The 26,293-nt window shown below is 35.9% G+C and overlaps 1 protein-coding gene across 1 annotated transcript in view; it reads left to right on the forward strand.

The window, feature by feature from the left end:
- The window catches only part of LOC113950754 (cadherin-7), an 85,987-nt gene that overhangs the window by 49,157 nt on the left and 10,537 nt on the right, over positions 1-26,293 (forward strand). Inside the window, exons 5-11 of the mRNA XM_027650959.1 lie at positions 1,260-1,427; positions 2,659-2,846; positions 15,268-15,521; positions 19,300-19,436; positions 21,314-21,435; positions 22,752-22,869; positions 24,899-25,150. Coding sequence (XP_027506760.1) covers positions 1,260-1,427; positions 2,659-2,846; positions 15,268-15,521; positions 19,300-19,436; positions 21,314-21,435; positions 22,752-22,869; positions 24,899-25,150 — 1,239 coding nt within the window. The remainder of the gene's footprint in view (positions 1-1,259; positions 1,428-2,658; positions 2,847-15,267; positions 15,522-19,299; positions 19,437-21,313; positions 21,436-22,751; positions 22,870-24,898; positions 25,151-26,293) is intronic.

A 26,293-nucleotide genomic window follows, 5' to 3' on the forward strand; every position in this document is an offset into this window, starting at 1 on the left:
CCTTGAACAGTAATATGGTAGTTTCTCCTAAATCAAAATCTTGATGAATTCAGACTGAAATGTTTGCATACATTTCTCTTTGATGTAATACTCCAATTTCCTTTGTTCTTGACAGTTATCTTCCAAATGATTGGTTAATATTGCCTGGTAATTTAACTATGATAGAAAAACAAGCAGGCCAGAAAAAGCAACGAAGAAACAATAACACTATGAAATTGTATATTAATTGTATTTTAACATGTCTTGTAAAATGGGTGAAATAGTGCCAGACAGTTCTGCTTGTGACATAAATGTTTCCACACAGAGGTGATTAATGGCAAGTCCTGCATTCGTAAGGGAAGAAATAAAACTCTAACTAAACATTCAACAAATAGCAGATGAAGAGATATGTGTCCCAATGTGCCTCTTCTTTATTTAGTTTGTTTATGTTTCCTTCACTGCTGACACTAAGTGCTGGTGGAGTAAACGGCTGCCTCTCTGGAAATCAGAGTTAGCAGCTGTACTGTGTACTGAGCATGAAATATTCATAAAATCATCATATTTTGAGAGGGCATATTTATTTTTTGCTCTATATCAGCATAACTGAAAGGATGAAACAGGGAATTTTCTTCCAGTTTTCATTTCAAATCAATTAATTACAAATCATGTGCAGATCATCAAATGGATATAACAAAAACTACTTCAGATATCACAATAAAAATTCTCTTGATTATGCTAATGATTTAGAAGTGGGTATTGTTAAATCAAATATAGGGAAAAAATAAGACAATTTCATATGTCTGCAAAGTGTGGCATGATATCAGTATTAGTAAGAGTTAATGTGTTGAATGACTATTCAAAACATCATTAAATCAATCTTTACCTTGGGATGTTAAAAATTAATGCAGAATATTCTGTTCTTCCTAACTCTAAAAGAGTAGGAAATCAAATATAGAAAAGGACATCTTCCAAGGAAGGGAGTGTTACCCAAGACATTGTGAAGTCTAGTTCAGGGAGATGTTATTTGGAAAACACGGTTATGCACAGCATTACACAGTGAATCTAGTGCTAAATAAAAACTGGTGGGTTTTGGTGACTGCTTAAAATAAGCTTGTAGTATGTCAGTTCGACTCCTAGTCAAACCCTGTGATATTAGTGTTAAAATTGACTCATTCCACTCTTGTTGCTATCATTGATCTGCTCTTACCTTCTAAAGGCAAACTCAGCTTTCACAGTAGCATATTTGCTTGTGCAGCCATTGACAGCTTGTCTTACTGCAGGTGTTATCAAGACTGCCCTTCCGAATATGGATAGAGAAGCCAAGGACCAATACCTGTTAGTTATTCAAGCAAAGGACATGGTTGGGCAGAATGGTGGATTATCAGGGACCACATCTGTAACTGTCACCCTAACTGATGTTAATGACAACCCACCCCGCTTTCCACGCAGTAAGTTGCTTTGTAAATACATAACTTGTAATATTATCCCTAAACATTGTTATTTTCTTTACACACCTTGCTATTTCTAAACAAAAAGTGCTTAGTTTCCATGCGAAGTACTTTGAGAATCACTGACCACAAGTTATAATAATTATTATTATCATTATTACATAATTTTTCTTTCCCTAATGTGTATTGGATGAGTTGAAAAGAAGTGGTGTACAGCAGGGACATTCCTCTCTATGAAAAGAAGAGCAAAAAATAGATACCTTAATCGATATTGAGCTCTTGTCAGTTAGACTTCAGGATTCTTTAATTTGACTCTTAATCCTTCATATTCCTTTGACATTTTAACAGGATTTCTCATATGCTTACAGTGTTTCCTAAAGAGTTAAACACAAAAGAGCTGGAAAGTCACCTTCCCTCTATTTGCTTTCTTTGACCAAGGTGTCTCTCCTCCTAACCAAAGAAAGGAGCACACAGTTGTACGCTCAAATCTGAAGCGCACGGTTTATTCATAGAATTCTGTCCAGGGTTCTTTTTTTAAATGAAAAAAACATAATTCTTAAAGTAGAATTAAAATAATGTGAAGAATATATTCACATGAACGCGAGCCTCACCTCCAAAAAATGAAAAAAATAGATCTGTACGTAATAAATTCCCTGCTATTTCAAGCCACCAACTGCTTGAAATAATAAGAGAATAAGTGGAGTTATTTTTGAAGGTGAGGGTGTTATTGGCTGCAGACTGCACTCTCATACCCTTTTGACAGCATATATATCATTTGGTACTTGAATAAAGAAGCTGCAATTTTCAAGTTGATGCACTTGCTGTTAACGAAATGAATATGTATCAGTTTCTAGTGATGTTCAGATTGCAAACTGCCTAATCAAGATACACAGGTATAAAATAATAAGATTTTATATTGATATTAGTTTACTTTCCTCTTCTCTGGAAAACAAAGTAAAACATTCTCTGCATTATCATTTTTGCATCTTTATATTATACCTTTCTTGTCACATGAAGAAATTATGCCTATAGTACTTAAGGAAGAGTCTGTCACAAAGAGAACCTAGCAAAAAGGGCAATTCAGTCTCAAAACTGAAGCATGTATTCTTGTAACCTGAGTAAATATTCAGGCACATGATTTAAAGGAAAGTAAATTTAAGAAAGCTAGATTTTTGGGTTTAGCCATTAACCCCAGAAGACTCTGAATTCACTAAATTTTTAAATTTCACAGGATCATATCAATATAATGTCCCAGAGTCTTTACCAGTGGCTTCTGTGGTGGCCAGAATAAAAGCTGCAGATGCAGATGTGGGACCTAATGCTGAAATGGAGTATAAGATTGTGGATGGTGATGGTTTGGGAGTATTCAAAATTTCTGTCGACAAAGACACTCAAGAGGGAATCATAACAATTCAGAAGGTGAGTCTGATTTTATCCACCAATTCTATTTGGATCTCTGCAAGATGAGGGCAGGTAATGAGAATATGGGTTTTTCTTTTTAAGAGTCTTGTCTACTGTAAAGGTTTTTTCCATTGGTATATTTCATCTTGGCTTGACTGTATGATTTTGAGGGTTTTAATGAGTTACACTGAAAAATATTGTACTTTTTATTTTTTGTGAGAGCTGTATTGTTTTGATGAGGATTTTTTTTGAAGCGCCTGTATTTGGGTGGGAATATAAGCTTTAGTCTTATTTGTCTTTGTATTAAAGAGAAAATACAAAAATATATTTCACAGTGAAAATGCAAGCTCCAAATAAGAAATGGATCCCAAAATTAATTTTAAAAATAATTATCTAATTGGTTTTGGTTGATGTGGTTCTATTCAGAACCACATCTAACTTTTAAATTATGTAACAGTAAAAATAGTTGTTTTACAGGTTCAGATATTATTAAAAATATTATTTTAAAAAAATGAAAAATTTAAATAAATATTTTTTCTTCATAGCTCTCTGTATGTACAGTTAAAAAAGTAACCTTTTAAAATTGAAAAATCGTGTTTATATAAAAATATTAAACCAACTTTCTTACCTTCCTGAAACACATTTTAGACTACTCTCTAAAAAAATAAAAACGTGTTGAAATATTTTTCAAGAAAATATCATTTTTGCAAACAGTAAAAAAAATGCAACACCGTAGAAGAATCTCTTAAATAATTACCTACTCTGAATGTGTGAGTGCTTGGCAATGACAATACCAAATCTATGGACAAACTCTAGTAGAGCAATTTTAAGGAAAATTCCCTGTCTTGCCACCCAGGAGCCACTAAGGCCATCACACTTGCACCACCTGAGCTGGGACCAAAGCCCATTCACAGCTACACACCCCATGCTCACACAGTCAGACCGGGTTTCCTTACTAGCTTGACCCCAGGTTTCCTATAACTGTGTGTCAGGCGTCCAGATCCTTAAAATAATTTCATTTTGGTGCAATAACAGTAACAAAATAGCAGCTCGAGCTGGTGCCTCCGAGGCGGGACTGGGAACAAAGGCACCCCCAGGCTTTTATCCCCTCACAGTTTAAGCCCAATAAGGTCTGAGGTTCTCAGCCCCTGCCATGTCTCTGAGTGTTCTGTCCCCTGCTGGGCCACAGACCCCTGTGACCTTTGTTCTGCGAAGGGTCCGCATTTCACGACCTCTTGCCTGGGACTCCAACCACCAAGAGCTAAATTTGCAGCTGCGTCTGCAACCCAGCTACCTGTACTGGATGTATTCCTCAGCAATTTAATACCCCTAAAATGTGGGAATCACTTGGCATTTTAGAATATATGTGATTATGTTCCTAAACAAGGACTTACGTTTGTACTTGATATGATTCTGTAATGGATTTTTCTTCCCAATATACTCTTTAATTTTTGTAACCTTCATCTATCAGTTGTGGGTTTTTTTGTGTTATTTTATTGAGGTTTTTTTCACCTTCTCTGGTGCATCAATTCTTTTCTAAAACAAATAAAACTTCAGTAACGTATCTCCTTTGAAAGAAGCTAAAACTGCATGATGTTGCAAAGCAATGGGCTAGTTCTCTGATGCCTTTAATAGCTGTTGAGAGCTAGTAAGAATCCACACATCACAACAAATGGAGTATGTTCAGCACCGTGAACATGCATATTAGATCAGGCTCTAGTATGTGTAATGTGAATTATCTTTTTTTAAGGCAAAACCACCCATCTTAGGCTTCTTGCAAACTGTACTACCTTTTGTATTTCAGACTTGTATGTTTGAAATACAAGTGATGAAAAGTTAGTAGTCTCTTTGTTCAACAGCCAAATTCAATATGGCATCTTCAGTTTGCTCATTTAAGATTTTTGACCAAAGATTTGAGAGAAATTTGCCTATCCTAGAGGGAGATCATTTACCAGTGCCATGGTGACCAACACTGTGAGGGTCAGTCAGGGTCGTCAGTGATCTAATTTGAGAACTGGTGAGTTCACTTTAATTTTTAGTATACTTTTGTAGTCATGGTGTTTGTTCCTGGCATATCCTGATTGCAGTGCTGTACAGTGGACCAAATAATTGCCATTTATTATTTCTGTAATAACTTTAGCTGGGGAGCTGAACTGGACTTTTCATTACTGAACATTTGTCCTAAGAAATGCTCTGTGAAATAGCTATTGAACTACATTAAAAAGGTTAAAAATTGTTGACCTGATGAAGTGATCCAATTTGTTAATAATCTTTAAACCTAGATGCTGTTATATTTTGACATAAGAATTGAGATTTTTTTCTGTCCGTCATTAGAACTTTTCTCCAATTTTCCTGCTATTATTAATTCACTTTACTCTGTACAGTGGATTGACCTTGGCTGGGTGCTAGGTGCCCACTCAGTCACTCTATCACACCCCACTTGGGGATAGGGGGTAGAAAAAAAGGTGGAACAAACATTGTGGGTCGAGATAAGGGCAGTTTACAAAAGCAAAAGTGAAGGTCACATGCACACCAAACAAGGGAAAAAATACAGAATATCTTATTCCTTACGATGATGTCCAACCACTTACTGGGAAGTAGGGCTTCGTGTTTCAGTTGCTTCAGTAGGCAAATGCTGTACATAATGAATGCCCCTTCCCTCCCCCTCTCCTCATTTCCCTTAGCTTTTATATCTGAGCAGACAGCCTATGGCATGGAATATCCCTTTGGTCAGTTTGGATCAGCTGTCCTGACTGTTTCTCCTCCCATGATTTTGCCCACACCCAGCCTACTGGTGTGTGTGGAGAATGTTGGAGAGACAGTGCTGATGCTGTGCCAACGCTGCTTGGCAGTGGTCAAAAAACTGGTGTGCTGTCAACACCTTCCCAGCTACCAATATTTTGGTAGTGCAACACTGTGGGGGGCTGCTGTGTGGAAAATTAACTGCACTGCATCCAGACTCGGTATATTCTGCCATACCCAAAAGCAAGTCCTCATGCTGAGAGGCACCTCCCAAACCTTTGGATGTCCTTAGCTCTGCATTTTGACTCCAGACGACTTAGTGTCTTGCCCAGGGCTGAAGGACACTCCCTGCCAACCCTACAGAAAATATTGTCTAGGAGAGAAGTGAAGAGCTCAAGCACAGTGGCTATCGGGCAACTTGTTTTTCTCTGGAGAACAAATACATAGACCATTAATAACAGTGTATGCAGGTTAAATGGGCTTCAACTACTGAGTCTTACCTGCCAGATCACTACGGAGTCAGGCAAGGGTTATCCCTGGATGATAATGTGTGCTCCTTGGTAGGAAATCGGGGAAGAAATTAACTCTGTAGCCTGAAATCTGCCTAAACATTTTACTGTCCAGCACATGATGTTCTGTACTCCTCTGAGTGCAATTACCTCTCTCCTTTTCATGCCCTGAAATTAGCTGAGGTATTGAGAAACAGCTCAGCCTCAAAATGCATGCCCATCCTTTTCAACTTGTATTTATATGCTCAGATGACATGTCTGGGTACACATCAAGCAGTAAAATGCCAAGGCAAAGACTTCTGAAAAGGCACACTTTGGTTCTAAATGCAAATGGATGCACTAGCTTTGCATACTTTTGCTGCAATTGTACATAAAGCTCAGCAGGCTGGGCATGAAAATCACCAGCAGTAACTCTGAGCAACTGAAAGCACTGCTCCATTCATTTTTGTGCTGGGTGTTGTGGATAAAGTTTGGCACCTGGTTATCCGAGTTCCACATGAACTGAGGATTTTTCATTCTGCTTTTAGAAGGATAACCGCTTTTGAAAAGTTGACTTCCTCACTAAAAACTAACACTTCTTTTAACACATAAGTAGTATTAAATAAAAAGAAAAGAGTTTTTGTAAGAAAGAAAAAAAATTGTGAGAAGTGATATTTAAGAATTTACTGAGCAAAGCAGGATTTTTGTGCTCCAAATGGATGGAATATGAAAGAAAATGCCCAAGAATGAGCAAAAATTGTCGGAAAATTATTTGGTTTTAAACAGAGAGATACCAGGTTTCATGACATTAGAAAGATAAAATGATTAAGTATATCTCAAGATTACTTGTGTATGATGGACTTACACATGTATTGGTTTGAAAGGTGACAAAATTGGTGAATAAGATTTGGGTGTGTTTAATTTTTGGGTTGGTTTGGATTATTTTCTGTGCACGTATAAACACATTTCTTCTCTGCACCCTATGACACAGAGACTTCAAAACATCGAAAGTCAGTAGAAAAAAAAAAAAGTGATTTTACTCTAACAGTGATATTCATAGAAATATGTGGAGAGTATTCTTTCCTTATTTATATCTCTTCTGCATTGCTAAATCCAGATATCTCTTTGGCTTACACGGTGTATTGAGAGTGGGTTTTTCTCAACACTTTGAGAAAAGTGTTGTTTTTTACAGTGTTGTTTTCTGGATAGTACTGGTAGTTGTGTTCATAGTTTTTATAGCCATGGAAGGACTGGGGATTCTAGGTTCCTCAACATGCTAGTGCTGTTGTTACCTAGTGTCAGTATATATTAGCTACTGATCTAAACCTCAGTTCAAAGTAACTTTTTGATTGTAGTCTGGTACTCCTGCAATAACTCCCTTGACCACATGGAATCAGATAAGGGAGGAATGCTTTCTCTGTGTGTTTTTGCCCTTGATCTTTATCCTTCCAAGGAGTAAAGGCTAGGATTGTGCTATTTTATGCAGCACAATGAAGAAGCATGCATGCTGTATCATTGTACAGTGTTTGCTGCTATAATGTTTTTCACATGGTCATCACACCTTACTTCCTTTTGTCCTGATTATGATTTTTGAATCAGGAAAAAAATTAATGAAATGTGAAATTCACATATTCCAGGAAGTTGCTGAAGTTCACTCTAAACTAAACAAAACAATAATAAAACTCCCAAAGAAACAAACCCATACAACTTTTTCAAAATATCTGGGACAAGGGCTAATTTTTTCGTGAATTTATGACATATCATAACAGCAGGTTATGTCTGGGTAGAATTTTTATTTTGTGAGATCAGCGAAGCTAGAAGTTCATCTAATGACAGAAACACTACTGAACCATTTACTTGGTTAGTTGCACTAAAAACCAAAACCTACCCTCTTCTGCAATACATGAACTGAATTCATATGCAAAAAAATGTATCCAACATGTGTCTAGGACAATATATAAAAGGGTTTAAGTTGTTTTTAGGATGCTATACTCTATTTCCAAGGTGCTATAGGATATCAAAAATGCTAGAAGACAAACTTTGTGTTTCTTCTTCCTTGTCTTTTTTCTTCTTTCTTCAGAATTTGGTATAAACAAGTGAATGGGACCCATAAGAGATATTTTCAGCTTAAAGGAAGAGTGGGAAAGTGGTGGGAAAGCTAATTTTTTTTTCCTGTAACCTACTATATTCAAACAATTTGTTGCCCAGTAGTTTCAAGTTCCTGTGGAAATCTTCCCATTTTTTTATTTACCCACTTTCTCTTTTATTAAAAATACTAATAAATAAATGAAAAGTTTTCACTTGTCAGATGAAACAGAGGAAAATTCTATTTTTATCCTTTATAGAGCAGTCTAAAGATGCCATCTACTCAAACTTTGTGCTACAATTCTGATGTTGGAAATAATGTGAGAGTTTGGCTATTCTCCAAACTGCAGGCAGTCTCTGTAATGAATCACAGAATAGAACAGAACAGAACAGAATAGAATAGAATAGAGATCATACATTAGAATAATTAAGGTTGGAAAATACCTTAACCTTGGGAAAGATCATCAAGTCCAACCTTTGACCAAACACAGCCATGTCAGCTAGTGCCACATCCAGTTGTTTCTTGAACATCTCCAGGGATCGTGACTCTACAACTTCCCTGGGCAGCCTGTTTCAATGCTTAACCACCCTTTCAGTGATGATGATGTCCAACCTCAGCCGTTTCATGATGTCCAGCCTGAATCTCTCTTGGCACAAACTTGTGGTAGTTGTAGAGAACGATAAGTTCTCCTCTGAGCCTCTTTTTCTCCTGGCTGAACAACCCCAGCCACTCCTTACTTTCTAGACCCTTCACCAGCTCCACTGCCATTCTCTGGACATGCTCCAGAGAACACCTCAATGTTTTTCTTATAGTGAGATGCCCAAAATTGAACACAGTACTTGAGGTGCAGACCCCTGTGGTGAGTAAAGGGGAGCAATCAGAAATCCCTTCCCTGGTCCTACTGGCCACACTGTTTTTCATACAAGCCAGGATGCCACTCCAGGTGACCTTCTAGGTCACCTGGACACACTACTGGATCATGTTCATCTGGCTGTCAATCAACACTCCAGGTCATTTTTGGGAAAGCCAGACCACTTTCCAGCCATTCTTTCCCAAGCTTGTAGTGCTTCATGGGGTTGTTGTGACCCAAGTGCAGGACTCAGCTTTGTTGAACCTCATACAATTGACTTCAGCCCTCATACAATTGACTGATCCACCCTGTCCAGGTCCCTCTGCAAAGTCGTCTTACCCTCCAGTAGATCAACACTGCCACCCAACTTAGTGTCGTCCATGAACTTACTGTGGGTGCATTCGATCTCCTCATCCAAATCATTTATAAAAATATTAAACAGGATTGGCCACAACACTGAGCCCTGGGGAACCCCCACTTGTGACTGGAGACCAAGTGGATGTAGCGCCATTCACTGCAGCTGTCTGGGCCTGACGAGCCAGCCAGTTTTGAACCCAGCGAACAGTGTACCTGTCAAAGCCATGGGCTGCCAATTCAGAAGTTAAACTAAACTAGATGTGTAAGTTACCTTCAAGCTTGATTAAGGAAAATATCCATCTTAAGTGACCTTTGCAGAAAAAGATCAAGAAACAAAATATCCCAAAAGAAGTATTGTACAGGTTTTGAAAAGGAATTGGGTATTTGTATTTCTTAGAAGTGTTGAAAAATTTTTTCTTGGTTCACACTGTGACTCATTTCTCCATCTGTAGAGTAGGATCAATTCCTTCCTGTGGTTTCATTTGTAATTTACACTCTGCTATCAGTGCTCTGCTAGTAAAGGACTCACATAATTTGCATAGCTCGATTTCACAGTGGTGAGGCTGTTTGGAGAAAATGTGTAATTTTTCTGCATATATTGGAGTTTTAAAAAATGTGTCAGATTTGTCTTTGCAGTAGCAATCTTAGAATTGAAGAAACATTTATGGAAGTGAATGATGATTCAGTCATTTAATACAACAAATTCTGAAGTATCCATGCAAACCTACGTGTGTACAATTTTGAAGTGAATTTGACTGTTCACAGAATTCTGATCATAATACACGTGAATAGAGTCTTGGTTTCACTTTCTAAGCAAACTACATACACAAAACCTTATTTTTTGTGGTTTCCAAACCACTGTTCCTAAGAATAGTATACTAAAAAGGGCGTCATATAAGTACAGATTTCCCTTTATTCGCAAAGTTGCAGGCTGTGGTTAGACTTCAGTAATAGAAATAGCTTAGTAGCAAAGAATCTTAATATAAAAAACCTGATGCTCTTTATCCATCTACAACTTTATCAAATACTTGGTGCTTAAAGTAGCAATGGTAATTTAATAATAAAATAGGTTGTAAGATATATTTTTATTTTATGTATCATATGTGACTTTTTGAAATGTTATGAAACCTGATTCAAGTCATTTGGAAGTCTATGGAGAGATTTTAGTGGACTTAACAGGAAAAAAAGATCAAAAAAAGCCTGAAGACTCTGTAGAGAGAGGAATGTAATGTCTTGCTGCAGCAAGTGACAAGCATTAAGATTTCCCATGGTACAGTTCTTGCTCACTTAGCCTTCATTTCTCCCCCCAGTGCACAGCCCAACCACCAATATCACCAACCAATTTGAATGTTAAAGGAAAAGATGTGAAAATAGTGTTGGGAAGTACTTTCTGATAGACAGTGACTGCTAAGAGATTATTTTAAAACCTGAGTTCATTCTAAAAGCAATACTGGCAATTATAAAATGGGAGGGGAGAGGGTTTGTGCATAAGCTTTTGAGTGAAAAGCTATCTTTCCATTACTGTTAACATTTTTTCCTGCTGGAAATTTTTCTTTCAATTCCGTATCAGAGTTTACAATGTAAGAACATGAGGCTTCCATGGTTCCTTTGAGAGATGGTGTGCATTTGTTTGATGTACTGCAGTTTTCAATATAAAACCTCAACTGAGCTTAAAAATGGGATTTTCACCCCTAAAAAGTACCTTATTACAAAGTTACCATTAAATAAAAATGAAAATTACAAAAATGAGCTTTCCATGAGTTATAACTTCATATTCAACCTCTGTAATATAGAAGACTTGTTTTGTAATTTTCTTTAGAGAGTATAAAATTCTTACCCCTTGAAAGGAAAAACTAAAAAAACCAACAGAGTTCACAAAAGGAAAGATTAATGGATCCTGCACAAGATCCAATCAGATAATATTAATGCACAGATATTAATGAAGCTGTCAAGCTCTATTCACTGTACTGAAGGACTGAAGTATACATCGTCCATTTAACCTTCAGCACTGATGTAGTGATTTGTAGTCAGTTAAGCTAGTGTTCCATTATTGGAATCCTGTACCTTTTTTTATAGCAGGAAATAATAAAGGCAAGATCCAAAGGCCAGTTAAATAATGCTGCCTGTTAACAGATGTCAGTGATAATTAGATAAGAAGAATTAAAAATCTTTTCAGTTCACTTTCTCAGTCTTTCATTAGTGTTTGTAGAGTGTAATGTCTTAATTATATTATGTAAGAAATGTTGAAACATTTCCACCAGGTCAAGAGCTCTTGCATATTAATCATACCTCAGGGGTTCTGTTTGTTTTCCAGAGTATATTCTGCCTTAAAACCTCATACCTCTGTATTCACCACAGGATCTGAGGTTGTGTATCTTGTAGAAATAGATTGAGGACGATGACTGTAGCTTTTGTAGATACTACCACACCCCACAAGAGACAGGCTGTGCTACAAAGAACTGAAGTAAAACAACATCACTGCCACTGCATAACACAATAACACTAGATATTGTAAAATCCCTTTGCCAATCCATACTTACCTTTTTCTAAACACTAACTGTTCTCCACTGTGTTTGTACATAAGTTAGATTTTTTTAATTTCTTTATTCATGTTTCGTTAACAAGGATCCTTATAGCTTTTGGATATTGTCAGCAGCATTGGGTACCAGAAGATATCTGAGTAAATCCTAGGGCAGGATACATGTTGCTGAGAGCAGGTGTTTACTTCTTCCAATTATTGATACTCCATTACTAATGAATGGTGAAAAACAGGCATTCATAACTAGACCAGTTGATTTTTTTCCTGGAAGAATTTTGGTACAATCACACTAAGGACATCATGGTGTATTTCTTAGATGTATACAGCTAAGTTAGAGAAGGTTAAACCTACTCTTATTAAGGAAGGCTGTTTAGAATATGAATCTACACCATTGATAGTTTTGCATCCTTTTCTGTGAGGAAATACTTTTCTAATCAAATTGGATTTTTCATGTATTCCCTACTAGTCTAAAACTCCTGTAATCCAGTCAAATGAAGAGTGTTCTCTTTTTTTATTACAAGAATGAAATATGATGATTTAAAAGTGCGTGTCAACCCTCATGATAAACATTCACATAAACCCCACATTTCTATTATTTCAGTTAATAAAGTTCTAGTTTAGTCTTCTTTAATCATTATGGAAACATAGAAGTATCTTAAAATTAAGTAAAATAATATTTCTTCATTATTTTGCTATTCTATGAAAATTAGAAGTTATATAATTTGTCCAGCTACCTATATTGTGCTGTATGACATTGTCTGTTAAAACTGAATTTTCTTATTCTTTTTTACTTAGAATGACTGTGCTGTTGACATTAGTATATCAGAAGGAGATATCTTGTCTGCAGTCTCAGGATGTATTTCCATGTATTTAATTACGTATCAATAACTCAATTTCAACAGATATCACTGATTAATGAGAATAAATTAGCTTTCCCTTCTCCACTACATACTTTTGTACATTCTTACTGAAAATATACTGTTTGATAAAGGCTTGGCGGTTTGGGGTTTTTTTGAGGGATGAGTGGTTACTTTTTTAATGCAACAAATATTGGCCTTTTGTCTTTGACATTTTTCAGGTTATCATTTCTTTAGTTAATAGTTTGCTTTTATGGGAAAATGTGGAGTCTTAAGATATTTGTGTGCTTGGTTGTCTTCTCTTTAACCTTGCTGCTCGTCTGGTCATATCAGTTATCAATTGTTATCACTATAGAATATAGTTTCTGAGATATTTTTCATCATCCTAACATTACATTACCTTTGCATTATGGCTATGGGGTTTGTTTCATAACATATATATTGTACTTTAAATACAAAACCAGAGTGAAAATAAAAAAATATAAAACATGCTTCAGTAATAAATACTAATTGTATCCAGTATAGCGATCAGTATCCAGACGAGCTTTCTTTTATGGCATATCTGTTTTAGAGAGCTATGGTTACTACAAATGTGATTCAATGCAAGAAGTAAGCACTTGCATAATGTGAGGATCACATGTATTCCCATTCAGAGAAGCCTTTTACTGCCACACAGAGTTTGTAAAAGTTCGGTGCCTTTCTGAGTGTGATGTTCTGCAGTTCATTTTTCATATTTAAATCTAGACTGTTTACAGCTGCATTATAGCATCAGCATAATCTCTGACTTTAGGATGCTCATTTGGGATTTATCCTACTGTAACTTGATGGAGAATGTAGGTCCTTGTAGGTCAACAGATGTATGTTTCACCTCTGCTGCTCCTTTGAGTGAATACTGGAATGTTTTGCAGATGCTGGCAGATTAATTTGCAAGTACATCTCAGATCCCTCTGATGTATTCAGTAGCAGAACTGCAGAAAACCATTTTTAATCTGTTTTATAGACTTGGAATTATAGTTGAGTAACCAGACTGCAGCTTTAGAAGTGTTTGGGTCTTTTGCTGCTGTTCTTAATGATTAAACTTAGAATTGAAAAGGAATAGTTAGCTGAATATTGGTGCAAGCTGACAAACTAAGACTATAGGTATGGGGTAAATGGTTGTAATATTAACTTGATCCTTTCTTTCAGTAATTACTTGTGAGCTAAGATGATTTTTTGCCTCCAGAACAATTTTCTTTATGGGACTGTCCTCCAGGTTGCAGATGTCTCAGTAGTTTTAGGGTAATTTTTGATTCTAATGCAGTATTTATTTGAAAAGAAACTGTAATTTTTTGCTGGTTTAAAGGTAAACCGGCAGGGGAAATGAACCGAACTCAAAAGAGAGATTATAAGTCAGAATAATAATTTAATAAAATAATGGAATAAGTATGATTATACAGACAAACAATTGATTTTAATCCACAAAACCCAAATATATAACCCAGCACCCTGGAGCATGAACAGAGTGATGTTCGTTGGGCCCCCTGAGTCCAAAGTAAAAGGAGAGGGGAAAACCTGTTGGTGAGAGTGCTCTTGCAGTCTGGTCAAGAGTGGTGGTTGCAGTCTGGTTGAAAAGTGGTGGTTGCAGTCCAGTCAAGAGTGGTGGTCTGCAGTCTGGTTGAGAGTGGTGGTCTGCAGTCTTCCTCTGGATCCCACGAGTGGTTCAAAAAGTCCCAAGACTCCAAGATTATATATATCCCGCAGTTCAGGCAGGAATGCCCAGTACTTTCCTCAGGGCGGGGAGTTCCACAAAGGGTGTGAGGACAGGAGCACCCTCCTATCTCGCAGGCCTCTTAACACCCAGTTTATAGCCTGAGGAGTCAGGCTGCTCTGGGCAGATGGTGTAAATGGTCTATTGATAACAGTTTCTGGGAAATGGCATGGAAGGCTACAGAATACACAGTTTTGGGTTACACCCATACAGTGATTAACTGGTCCCAGCTGTTCTAACTAGGACAAATTTCATTAAAGAAAATTTATGCAGAAGGAAAGTGTAAAAAAATAATGTACATTTTGCTTAAGAAGCTACAGTGTTCTGAACAAGATGCTTTCACCTGTAAATAACCTGTGAATATTATATTGAGTTCTTATGTCTTCGTACTGTGGCACATAGTATTTACTGTGATCTTAGATAAAATATTAAAAAGACAAAACAAAGTATTCATTCACACTGGTGAAATAAAGGTGAGAATTTGGTCCTCAAATAAGTCTTAGAAAGTTTGGCATTATTTCAGAGAATTATTTCATTCACAAGGTAAACTATCTTTAATGTTAAAGTCACTGGGGAATATTCATTAGTGAGACACTGCAAATGGTGTTTTGAGAAAACTAAAAAATGAGCCAGCAACTGTGCTCTGTCAGTTGAAACTGCTAGTTGTCTACAAATGGCAAAGTTCATTTTGTACTTACTAAAAGTTGTAAGTGAAACAGTTTTATGTCAGCTTCACTGAATAATAAAATTTCCAAACAACCTTACCTGCATAGGAGCTGGATTTTGAAGCTAAGACAAGCTATACCCTGAGGATAGAAGCAGCCAATATGCATATTGATCCTCGTTTCCTGAGTCTGGGACCCTTCAGTGACATGACAACAGTGAAGATAATTGTAGAAGATGTTGATGAGCCACCTGTGTTTACTTCACGTTTGTACTCCATGGTGGTGTCTGAAGCAGCAAAGGTTGGCACTATCATTGGAACTGTAGCAGCCCATGATCCTGATGCCTCAAATAGTCCTGTCAGGTAATTGTAAGATGTCTTATTTATTTAGCCTTTGTATTGAAGTTGTTCATTTTGTGGTGGGAGGGTCTTTGGTTATGCTGAATCAATTAGTAAGCTTTGTTCCCTTGGAGAGGGAGATTGAGGTTTTCTGTGAGTTTGCATGGTTTGGACTTTTATATTCTGAACTACAGAACCTTTGAAAAAAATATGTATTTAAATCTCTGTGAAACAAAGAAGAGAATATATAGTTTCAGGATTCCGAGGGAAAAAACCCTCAAAATACTGCTCATATTTATTTTTCCCTAAAGTTAGGAAGAGGCTATTATTATCTTTAATGAGTAATGTTCTCTTAAACCAACGAAGATCAAAAATTATGATACACATGTATGTGTATATATGTGCGTATGTGTGTGTGAATAATGATTGTGCGTGCACTAGAAATAAGAATGTAATAGGACATAGACTCCCACGTGGTAAACTGGAGCTGAGGTCCTACAGAAGGAAACATTAGTAAAAGCTCTTTACATTAGAGAAGTGGATAGGATAAGATACATGTTGTGCTAGTCAGGATGGCTAAAGACAATAATATTTTGGGTTTGTTAATTTTACTGGAGCCAAATACCTTCCATTTGAATGGGAAGAGATACAATCATTAGAGATGCATGAACTGTCAAGGCCCTCTTTCTTTGTCTTCAGTTTGTGAAGAACCTGCAAGTTTTCCACAATATAATGTCCAGGATCATGTTTTCTTCTATCTAAGGTCAAAGCTCAAGGATAAAGACTCACCACCTAAGTTAAACCACTAATGAGCTACTTGTTATTTTTCTTATGCAGAGTAATAATATTAATTCTCAAAGGAGCATGCAAAGGGTCTCAAGAGTAGTGGTTATGACTCAGGAATTTTGTTAATTTAAACATCTGCAGGAGGAGGAGAAATGCATACACAATTAGAAGTTAGTACTTAGTTTCATTTGTTATTGTTGTTCGCTTAGGGCATACATAGGAGAGGCTTTCACAGGTACAGTACTTGCTTGGGTGTCACCTGTTTTGGTTAAGTTTTTACTTTCATGCATTGAAAATGAACTTGGGACTTTAGAATAGCTCTCTAATTTCTACAGCAGCAATTTTAAGTTGCAAAAATAAAGCATATGTTTCACTGCTAAAGATGATGCAAATGTTCTCTCTATTTCATTATATACTTGCAACATATTGAAAATAACTGATTCCTATAATGTATAAACAAGTCCTAGATGGATCCTTGGCATGTATTTACTTGTGAAATTTATCTTTGCTGAGCTCTTCCTTTGCTGTGACACTGTTTTCTGGCACTGATGTTATCATCTGGTGTATAGTATGATTTAGCAGAGTCATTTAGAATAGGATTAAACATAGTTCCATTAATGCAGGCCGTGCTCAGAATACTTTTGACTTCTGCGTAAACATAAAAATGAGTTTATTTGCCTTGATCTGGTTAATTTTTACAATTCCAGCATAAAAAATTGTTACATCATCAGTGTAACTAACCTGAAGATGTCTTCTACTTCAAGGTTGTTTGGCATTTGAAGGGGAGGGAAAAGAAAAGTAGTGAGGATTTATCTATATGCTTGTGAACCTGCTACATACATTGTTGAAGGTTCTGAAAGACCACATAATTTAAAGCTGTTCTGCATCTGCTATGATACATCAGAGCCAGAATCACCTAAAATTGGAATGTGTTAAGGAGGATTAATGCATAAAACTTTTCTGGATCTGTTTAAGAAGTTTAAATTATTAATCTATAAATAACTATTCCAACTTCCAAATGTTTGACTGTATTCATACTGATTAAAAATTAGATTTGTTATAATTCAGAAAATGTTGAAATTACAAAATCAGATACAAAACCTTGACAATACTGGGGGTTGGGAAAAATAATAAATGTTTTGAAAATAAGAGGTTATCTCATATGGACCAGAGAACTATTGATGTTTGAACTAGCTTAAATAAAGGATTTAAAACTCCTGAAGCTCAAAGATTTTCAAGTATTAATGGCTACAAGGAATTAAAGGATTAAAAGTATTTAAAATATTTTTTTTAGAATTTGAGTATGGATACAATGCTTGTAAATAAGTTAAGGAAAACCACTTGCTTCTGATGCATAAAAATTATTTTTCTTCCTGTTTCATAAGAATCTGTCATCCAATTTATGTAACTTGTTTGCTTTCCCTCTCCCTTCCTCCTTTTCTCCCTCCCTCCTTTTTATTGCTTTCTTCTTTTATTTTCTACTTTTGTCTTTCTCACCTCTCCATCTCCTCATTCTCCTCCTTCTCCTTCCCTTTCTTTACTATTTTTTAAAGAAAGGTCTTTGACTCTTCAAGTTGCATAGTGATAGTGTCAATAATTGTAAAATCTAAGGGCTGGCAGGAGACTGAGTCCCAACTATGGGGCTGCCAAGAGTGACTACATAGCAGAGATGACAGGCACAGTCTCACGGGGAAACTTGCCAGCCACAAAACAGCTGTAGAGCACTGCTGACCAAATAAACAACAGTGCTGGCACGAAATTAAGTGAAAACGACCTGCAGTTAATGTGAAATGAAAGAAAAAAAAAGCGAAAGAGGGAAAGCCGTGATCCACAAAACCTGCTGTTATGGTTTCTCTCTCTATTCTCTCTTTTACTGAAACAAAATACAGTAAAACAATTCTAATTGTGTAGCAAGTCTCTGCTCTTAGATTATGCTGCCAAGAGGGATAGATTAAAAAGACAATAGCACAACAAAGAAAAAGCTGGTATATTACAACACAGAACAAAACAAATAGTTTCATGAGATCATTATATCTAGGAAGTCCTGTTTTTTATGTCGTCCATAATTCTTCCTTGCCACGTCATTCAAATGATTTGGTTACTGTTATATCAATAATTTAATATATCATCAGTGTGACAGTAATTGTAATGATCACACTTGATCTGATTCAGACGTTTTAACTCATCTCGAGTGTAGGGAAGTGCTCTGGAGTACATACTTAACCTAAATGAGAGTGTAAGAATCTGACCAAATATTAAATCGAATGTTGAGAGTATTCCAGTTTTAAATCTAAATCTGCCTAATAACTGTCCCTTTCTCTCAAAAAGTTTGTAAGCAAATCACCCACAGGCATTTTTTGACCTTTTCTCTTATGCTATTTTCTGTTTGCTAAGGATCTCATTTCCCCTTCCTAAAACAAATTGGGAACTAAAGATGTTGAACCAAAGAGTTAAGGGCATGAGCCTGTGTTTGTCTAATGACAGTAAAGCATTAGGCGCTGACAGTGATGACATGTAATCCCTTGACCCTGTTCTGCATCATGTTTCTTTTTTGCCTCTGCCCGTTCAGCTCTGGGTGACTCAGGGGCTCTTCTGCTGGTGACAGAAAGCTCTGTGCTCAGACTACCAGTTCCCATGGGATCAGTGTTCAGCTGGTACAGCCTTGTAGCAAACTTCCAACTCACTTTCTCCTTATCTGGCTTTCAGGAGGATGCTATTTCATTAATTCCTGAGTTTCCCTTACAGTAGAGGAAGAAAGAAAAGACAGGGGAATACATCTCACCTCACTTAATAGGACACTGTGGGAGTGGAGCCTGCCACTGTCGGCACAGGTCACTGTGGAAGTCTCACCTTTGCATATGGCTTTGCTTCCCTCAATGCCCCAGGGAAACTGGAGTGAACAATGTCAAACTAGGGAAACAGGAGAAACACTTTCCCTCAAATAAAAAATCATTGAAATATTTTTAAAAGCTCTAATTGAACATAAATAAAAGGTTTTCTTTCATCCTTTACCTAGGTATTCGATAGATCGAAACACAGACCTGGAGAGGTATTTCAATATTGATGCCAACAGTGGAGTCATTACAACTGCTAAATCTTTGGACAGGGAAACTAATGCTATTCATAACATCACAGTTTTGGCCATGGAAAGTCGTAAGTATCAATTGAAAGATTTTATTGACTGTTTATGTGTAAAACTTTAGGCTTGGTTGTGATGAGCTGCATTGAGAGAAATTCTGAGTTTCAAACCATGGCAGATAAAAATAACCAATTACTCAATGCAAAAGAAACCTCTATGGTAAAAATTGAAAAATACAACACTTCAGGTATTTGCTCTTTCTTTTGCTTCACACTTTGTGTATTCTTTTGACTTCTAAAAAACAAGTACAAAGGAAGATGAAATATGTTAAGTCAACAGTCTCAGACCAAGTGTCATTACAGGAAAGGTGATATGGAATATAGAGGAGAGCGGTTACCCAATCTTAGTGAGGGCACTCAGAGCTGATTGCTGTTGGTCAACCACAGCATTCTTAGAAGGTATGAAGGAAAGGGGATGTGAATGCTTATGTGGTTTAATTTTCCTGACTCTAAAGTACCACTGCAGAGGTTATTTTGGACTTGGTATTTTTTCTGGCGTAAGATGATGCGTACAAGAATTCTGCTAATGCAAGTTTAAATCTAAACTTGTTCAGCTTTGAATACATTCAGTGGAGAATGATATATTTTTCCCTTTATATTCAAAGACTTTATTTTTTCAAATTTCATCCTTATTAGTACTCTGTTGGGCTGTGATGATAAGTTCTCTGGCCTGCTATTTTAAATATCTTCTCTTCTTGCTTTCAGTGAGCTTAATTTAAGCTTAACCTGAAAGCTTACATTTATCATTTAGTGTCTGTATGTATGAATTTCTCTTGTACTATCAGTAGAATTTGGGTCAAGGAGCCCAAAATGGAAAAGAAAAATATTTCTGAGTAGTAACAAAACTGATAAGTTAGACAAGGGACATACCTGACACAAGCAAGAGTCTAGAAGCAAAAGCAAAACCTTACACTACTTTAATTTATGTTCATGTCCTGCTTGGTTTTCAATAAGCTTAGATCAGCAGAGGAAGACATTGATATCAAAATTGCTTACTCTGTTGTATTTCATATGTGAAACAAAAAAGAAGAACAAATGACAAAAACACCTTGTGATTTACATTTGGATGCATTGCTTTAAATACTTAAAATATTTACTAAAATGTGGTTGCAATACCCTATAAAAAGATAGATACATAGTAGAAGTTTTGTACAGTTTTTAATTTGCCCTGCTCTAACGCTGTCATCACCACTTCTGGTACGAGAGAAGCAAAATAAGTATTACACTCCCTGATGCCCTTTATGCTTAGCTCAAAACACATATACTGTTTAAATTTTGACATTAGACCCTGAATGTATTCGTATTTTAGCTAGAGATGTGCATCAGTTTATGAATGATTCATATTTAAGGTGTTAAACTTGTTAATGACAGTAGAGAAAAACTTTATTGTTTGTGCACTTTAAATGTTTTGGGATTTGCTTGGCAATGAAGCCTTCTCTTTTTTTCTGTTACACATAGCTGATAAAATTCTTGTTTAAACTTCATAATAGCCTGATCCATCTGAATTGCAGCAAAATAAAAATATTTAACCCATAATAATCATGCTATTCCCAGTATAAATAGTGATGTTCTGGCTGGCTGTATGCCTTGGCCATGGTTTTACATAATTTTGCTGTTATCTGTCCATACAAAATGATTCAACGCTGTGATTAGTGAGTTAGATTTTCAGTTTATCCCTGAGAGTAAAACCTTAGTTTAATTGCAGTTGTAGGAACACATAAATATTATTTCCACTAGGTCCAGAAGACCAAGCCAAGAGCTTATGGATGGAGGGATTATAATTGATTTGACATGTATATACAAATGAAGAATGCAAATGAAAAGGATACTTACCCAAATAATAACTTGCAAGGAGCTCTTCTTGATTGTTTTGTTGGATGTTTTTCCTATAGAGAATCCAGCACAGATTGGGAGAGGTTATGTAGCCATTACTATCCTTGACATCAATGACAATGCCCCCGAATTTGCCATGGACTATGAGACAACTGTCTGTGAAAATGCTCAACCTGGTCAGGTATGGCTTGATAGGTTTAATGTTTATTTTTACAGATAGGCAACCAATCGTTATGAAAGTCTGCCATCTTTAAGATAAAGAAAAATCAACTTTTGACAGTAAAAATGAGACTGATGTACACAGTACAAGCAAATAACAAGAAAGATGCAGGTGTAAAAATTAGTAGTTGAAGGCACTTTTAAAATCTCTGTCTTTTTTACGGGTATAACTGACAGATTTTGCTGAAGTCACCTAATTTTGAATAACATTAAAAACACAGAGGTTAGTTTAAGACTAAAGGCCTCAAAAATTAGTATACACTTTTATTCCCCTTAGGAAGTAGGGACCTTAAGGACGCAGTTTCGCAAGGGGGATGTATTCCTAGTGTTTTTAGTTACCCAAATATATTCCAAATAGTCTTAAACTCAACTAAAGCTATATGTTGTTATTTATCCTTAGTGTCTATCATATTTGGCCTTTCCTCTCTACTTTGTAAGACCTCACAAAATATATATATTTTCTCATTATCTCTCATTCTCCCAGAAAACTAGTAGATGTTGTGCCTGCACAGATCCCACATATTCCCTGGAAGACTTTGCACTTTTGTGCCTTCTTCCAATGTATTGGCCTTCCTGTGTCAGGTGTTGTTTATTGTACATTTCAAAATCACATTATAATTTAAATTCTTAATGGAAAACACTACAATTACTAGATTGTGTTCATGAGAAACACAGAGTATGTGTGCTCTTATACTTGTTTGTTTTCCCTGTGCTCTGGTCAGAACTGTTAGATTGGAGTATTAATTTTTTATAGATTTTAAGCAATGGTGAAACTTGTTTTAGAAATTTTGTAAGAATTTTAAGAAATGAAATTGAAAAAATAATAATGATTACAAAAATGAAATTCCAGAAAATATGAATATACTTATTATGTACCTTTTTGTTTTTCATTATATTATAAAGTATATATGTTAATTTAAATGCTGAAAGGGGATTGGTTTCCTTGCAAAAGTTTACAACATTGGTTGCAGCCACGGATAACTACATTAAGAGCCATCCAGAAGATACAGTTCTTTCACTTCTATGTAGCTCTGGTGAATGACAGGACCTAACTTTCCCCCAGGGCCTGTGGATCATTACTTTGGCCAATAAATTTGGTACAGATAAAGTAAAGAGTTAGGTCACACTTTAATTTTAGTAGTGTTTATACATGCTTAGGAGATTAGAAAACCAAAATGGAAGATGATTAGGACTCAGGGGAGTATTGATACTTTGATAGGTAATAGAGGGGTTATCCAAGGGATATGTACAGTGAAACCCTAATGTATTTCAAAACAGGTGATCCAGAAAATTAGTGCAATCGATAAAGATGACCCACCAAATGGCCATCAGTTCTACTTCAGTTTAACGGCAGAGGCAGCAAATAACCACAATTTTACACTGCAGGACAACAAAGGTAAGAAAATTTCATTTCGGTAAATATTCAACAGTAACACCTTTCATTTTCAATGCAGCATGCTCATTATGACCTACATAAACTTCTGTTCTGGTAGGGACATAAATTAAACTACAGTCAGCCTGAAGAATAATTTTATCTGTAGACTATTTGTCAAGGGAATTAAGCTGTGTTTTGAATCATTTAAAGCCGTGAGCCAAACAGAGTGGCTTCAAATCTTTAAATCTTTCTTCCTTTTTTTTTTTTTCATCAGTCACTCTTCACATTTTTTTCCCTGTATTTATAGGTCTTTATCTAAATTAGATTTTACCTTGGGGCAGTGACTGAAAAATGTCCAGGAGTTCATGTTTTATTAATATAACTCAGGGCGTAAAACAGGAGTGCACAGTCAATGGAGAGGTTTTGTGATTTGGTTTGTTTTTTTTTTTTTTTTAAGAAAAACACATCTTTTCAGTAAGTATACCCCCTTTTGAAGAATACTTTTGGTAATGAATGCTGCCTGCAATATTTGCACAGACTTCTTATGACTGTTTCCTCAAAGACTCCCATTGACATCACATTTCAGTTAGTTAAAATATCTGAGAATGCATTTCTAATTAGTACCCTCATTAGTTGCACTGCATAGTAAGCAGCTGGGCATGTGTCAGTCAGTTTAGCTATTAGCTGAAGCAAATAGAACTAAATAGACACAATATTGCTCTTGCACTGCTCTTTTATGGATCAGTACTAAACCAGAGCTACAAAGTCATCCTATTAGTAAAACAAGAAAAATAGACATGTGGTGGAGTAAAGGACACTGTAGAGCCAGACTGAATAACATTCACAGAGTATAACATGTGAACTAATAAAGTTCTCTCATGCAGGTCTTCATTGCCTCACCTTACATGTAGTTACTGAAATGCTTAATTTTCTTCATATAAGCTACTTGTTAGAAACTTGTTAGAAACTGAAGACTCTAACAGTAATAATGACCAAAATAATAAAATGGCATTCGAATAAGACTATTCAGAAATCTGACATTATGAGTACTGTAAAGTACTTAATGGAAGTTCTCTTACAGAGAATTTATAATTTGGAAAAGTAATAATAGATTTGGGCAATGCCAGTAAAATCAGTGGAGTTGCAAGACAGAGCAGCAGTTGCCTCTTTTGATGTTAGATATAGCTAATATAGTTAGATATTATTAAATGATGATACTTAATTCTATGCATATCTCATATGATGCTATAGGAATAGGTGATTGCATATTTTGCCATAAATAGATAGGTAAGCAGATAGATAGACCAAACGAATGAACTTTTTGGTGCATCCTAGGAGATGTAACTCCATACCTTGCAGGAGCTGTCAATACATATTGAACACAGTGAATTTTGCACATATCTTCTAAATATATGGACTTTTTATTCACACAGCTCAGTAGCAGCATCAAACTGTACATTTTAGGCTGATTGTGTTAGTCATCTTGATTCTTAGAAGAGACTGAAAACAACTGCATATCTTTGCTACATGCGCTATTACCTCTATTTGCAATCTTACTGGATTTTTTTTTGCATTCAGAAAATATTTCACTGATCTTCAGAACCTGTTCTATTAGTATTTTCGTCGCTTTCATTAATATGATATCTATATCTTTAAATAATTAATACAGATGTGTGTAAATTAACCTGAAATATGTATGTAGATATTTAATCTGATCACTGAAGGATAATTTTTTTCTTTTTTATGATGATTTCATCTACAGCTGTCTATCAAGAGTGGGAAACTGTGAGCTTAACTAAAACCAGATTGGCCTCTGTTATTTTGAAACAGTCTTTCATGGAAAATAGAAATCTTTTTGGTTAGTCAAGTATCATTTCTCAGCTGATCCTATCTCTACACCTTCAAAAAATATATGACCATGAAAGACAAACTTGCTGAAATAATATAAATATGTTAATAAAGTTTCTAAGTGAAAGACTATAGTATTTATAGGCTTGTGTTTTAGAAAAGTCACATATTTTACAATTTGTCTTTTTATTCCTTTATCTAGATAACACTGCAACAGTATTAACCAAAAGAAATGGATTTCGAAGACAGGAACAGTCTGTTTTCTACTTGCCAATATTCATAGTGGACAGTGGATCACCTTCACTTAGTAGCACTAATACCCTCACCATAAGGGTCTGTGATTGTGATGCAGATGGTATTGCTCAGACATGCAATGCAGAAGCTTATATCTTGCCTGCAGGACTGAGCACTGGAGCCCTGATAGCAATATTGGCTTGTGTCTTGACACTGCTAGGTATGTCTTCTTTCTGTTACCCTTATTTTCCATTCAATCCATAGTAGCAAAATATATGTGCATATAAGCTTCAACATGTCCCTTCACCTTGGTTTCTGTAAACAAGCACAGATAACATTCTAGGAGGAACAGCATTTTGTACCATGACCCACAAAAAATCCTTTATATAGGGACTTTCAGTTTCAGATACTTTGTTTCAATGTCAAGCCTCCAGACATATATAAGAAATAATAGTAAAAGATAGCACTTGTACCAAATGTAATATTTAAGAGATAGACAATGCAGTGTATGAAAGTACTTGGTTTAGCATATTCACCCTATAGCCAGTATCAGTGTGTGTCCCTTTTGCATAGGTATAACTTTTTTTAAATATTTATTGATTTGCATGGAACAAAAGACATGCAACAGATGTAATTTACTGATGAGAAATATAATTAATTGACTTCTACAGAATGATCTTTTATTACTTCCATAAATGCTAGCACTGTTGAATTTTATGTTGAGCAGTGGAACTGCAACTACATAAAAGGCAGTGGAACGTAGTGGAACAGTGTCAACATCCTAGTTTAGTTAGTTAGCGTTACTCATTTACTGCCTAGTCATTAAACGGAATGACTGCATGGGAGAGTAAAGGGTTAAATCAAGGAGTAAAGATGAAGGATCAGGTGAGCAAAAGTGCAGTTTTGCTTATTGTCTGAAAATTCATGTGTTAACAATGGTACTGATTCAACGCACAAGATTTTTTTTTTTTAAAATGTTGTTATCATTAAGAGATTTTTCTATTCCCTGGCTGCACATATCAGCCTAAGGAAAGGGAGAAGACCACAGTTTCCTTATGTTGATATAATCTCAGTGGTACTTTATTTTTCACTGTTATCCAGTTATCCAAGTAATTTGGATAGGTCAAATCAAGAAACTTTTTTTCGTACTTCTGTTCATGGCAGTATTTCCACCATGTGTAGATATCTCTTCCTTCGCACTCTGATTCACATCACTGTAAACCGCTAGAAGGAAATGTTCCCTCTGCTAAAAATATTTCTATAGGACTCCAAAAATAAAAACCTGTTGCATATTTTTTTACAGAGTAAGAAAAATCACCACCTCTGCAATGAACCCAACCAACTTACTCAGTAGCTATATATA

This window comes from Corapipo altera, unplaced genomic scaffold (assembly GCF_003945725.1).
Source record: "Corapipo altera isolate COAL_440 unplaced genomic scaffold, ASM394572v1 24, whole genome shotgun sequence".
In the NCBI taxonomy this organism is placed as follows: domain Eukaryota; kingdom Metazoa; phylum Chordata; class Aves; order Passeriformes; family Pipridae; genus Corapipo; species Corapipo altera.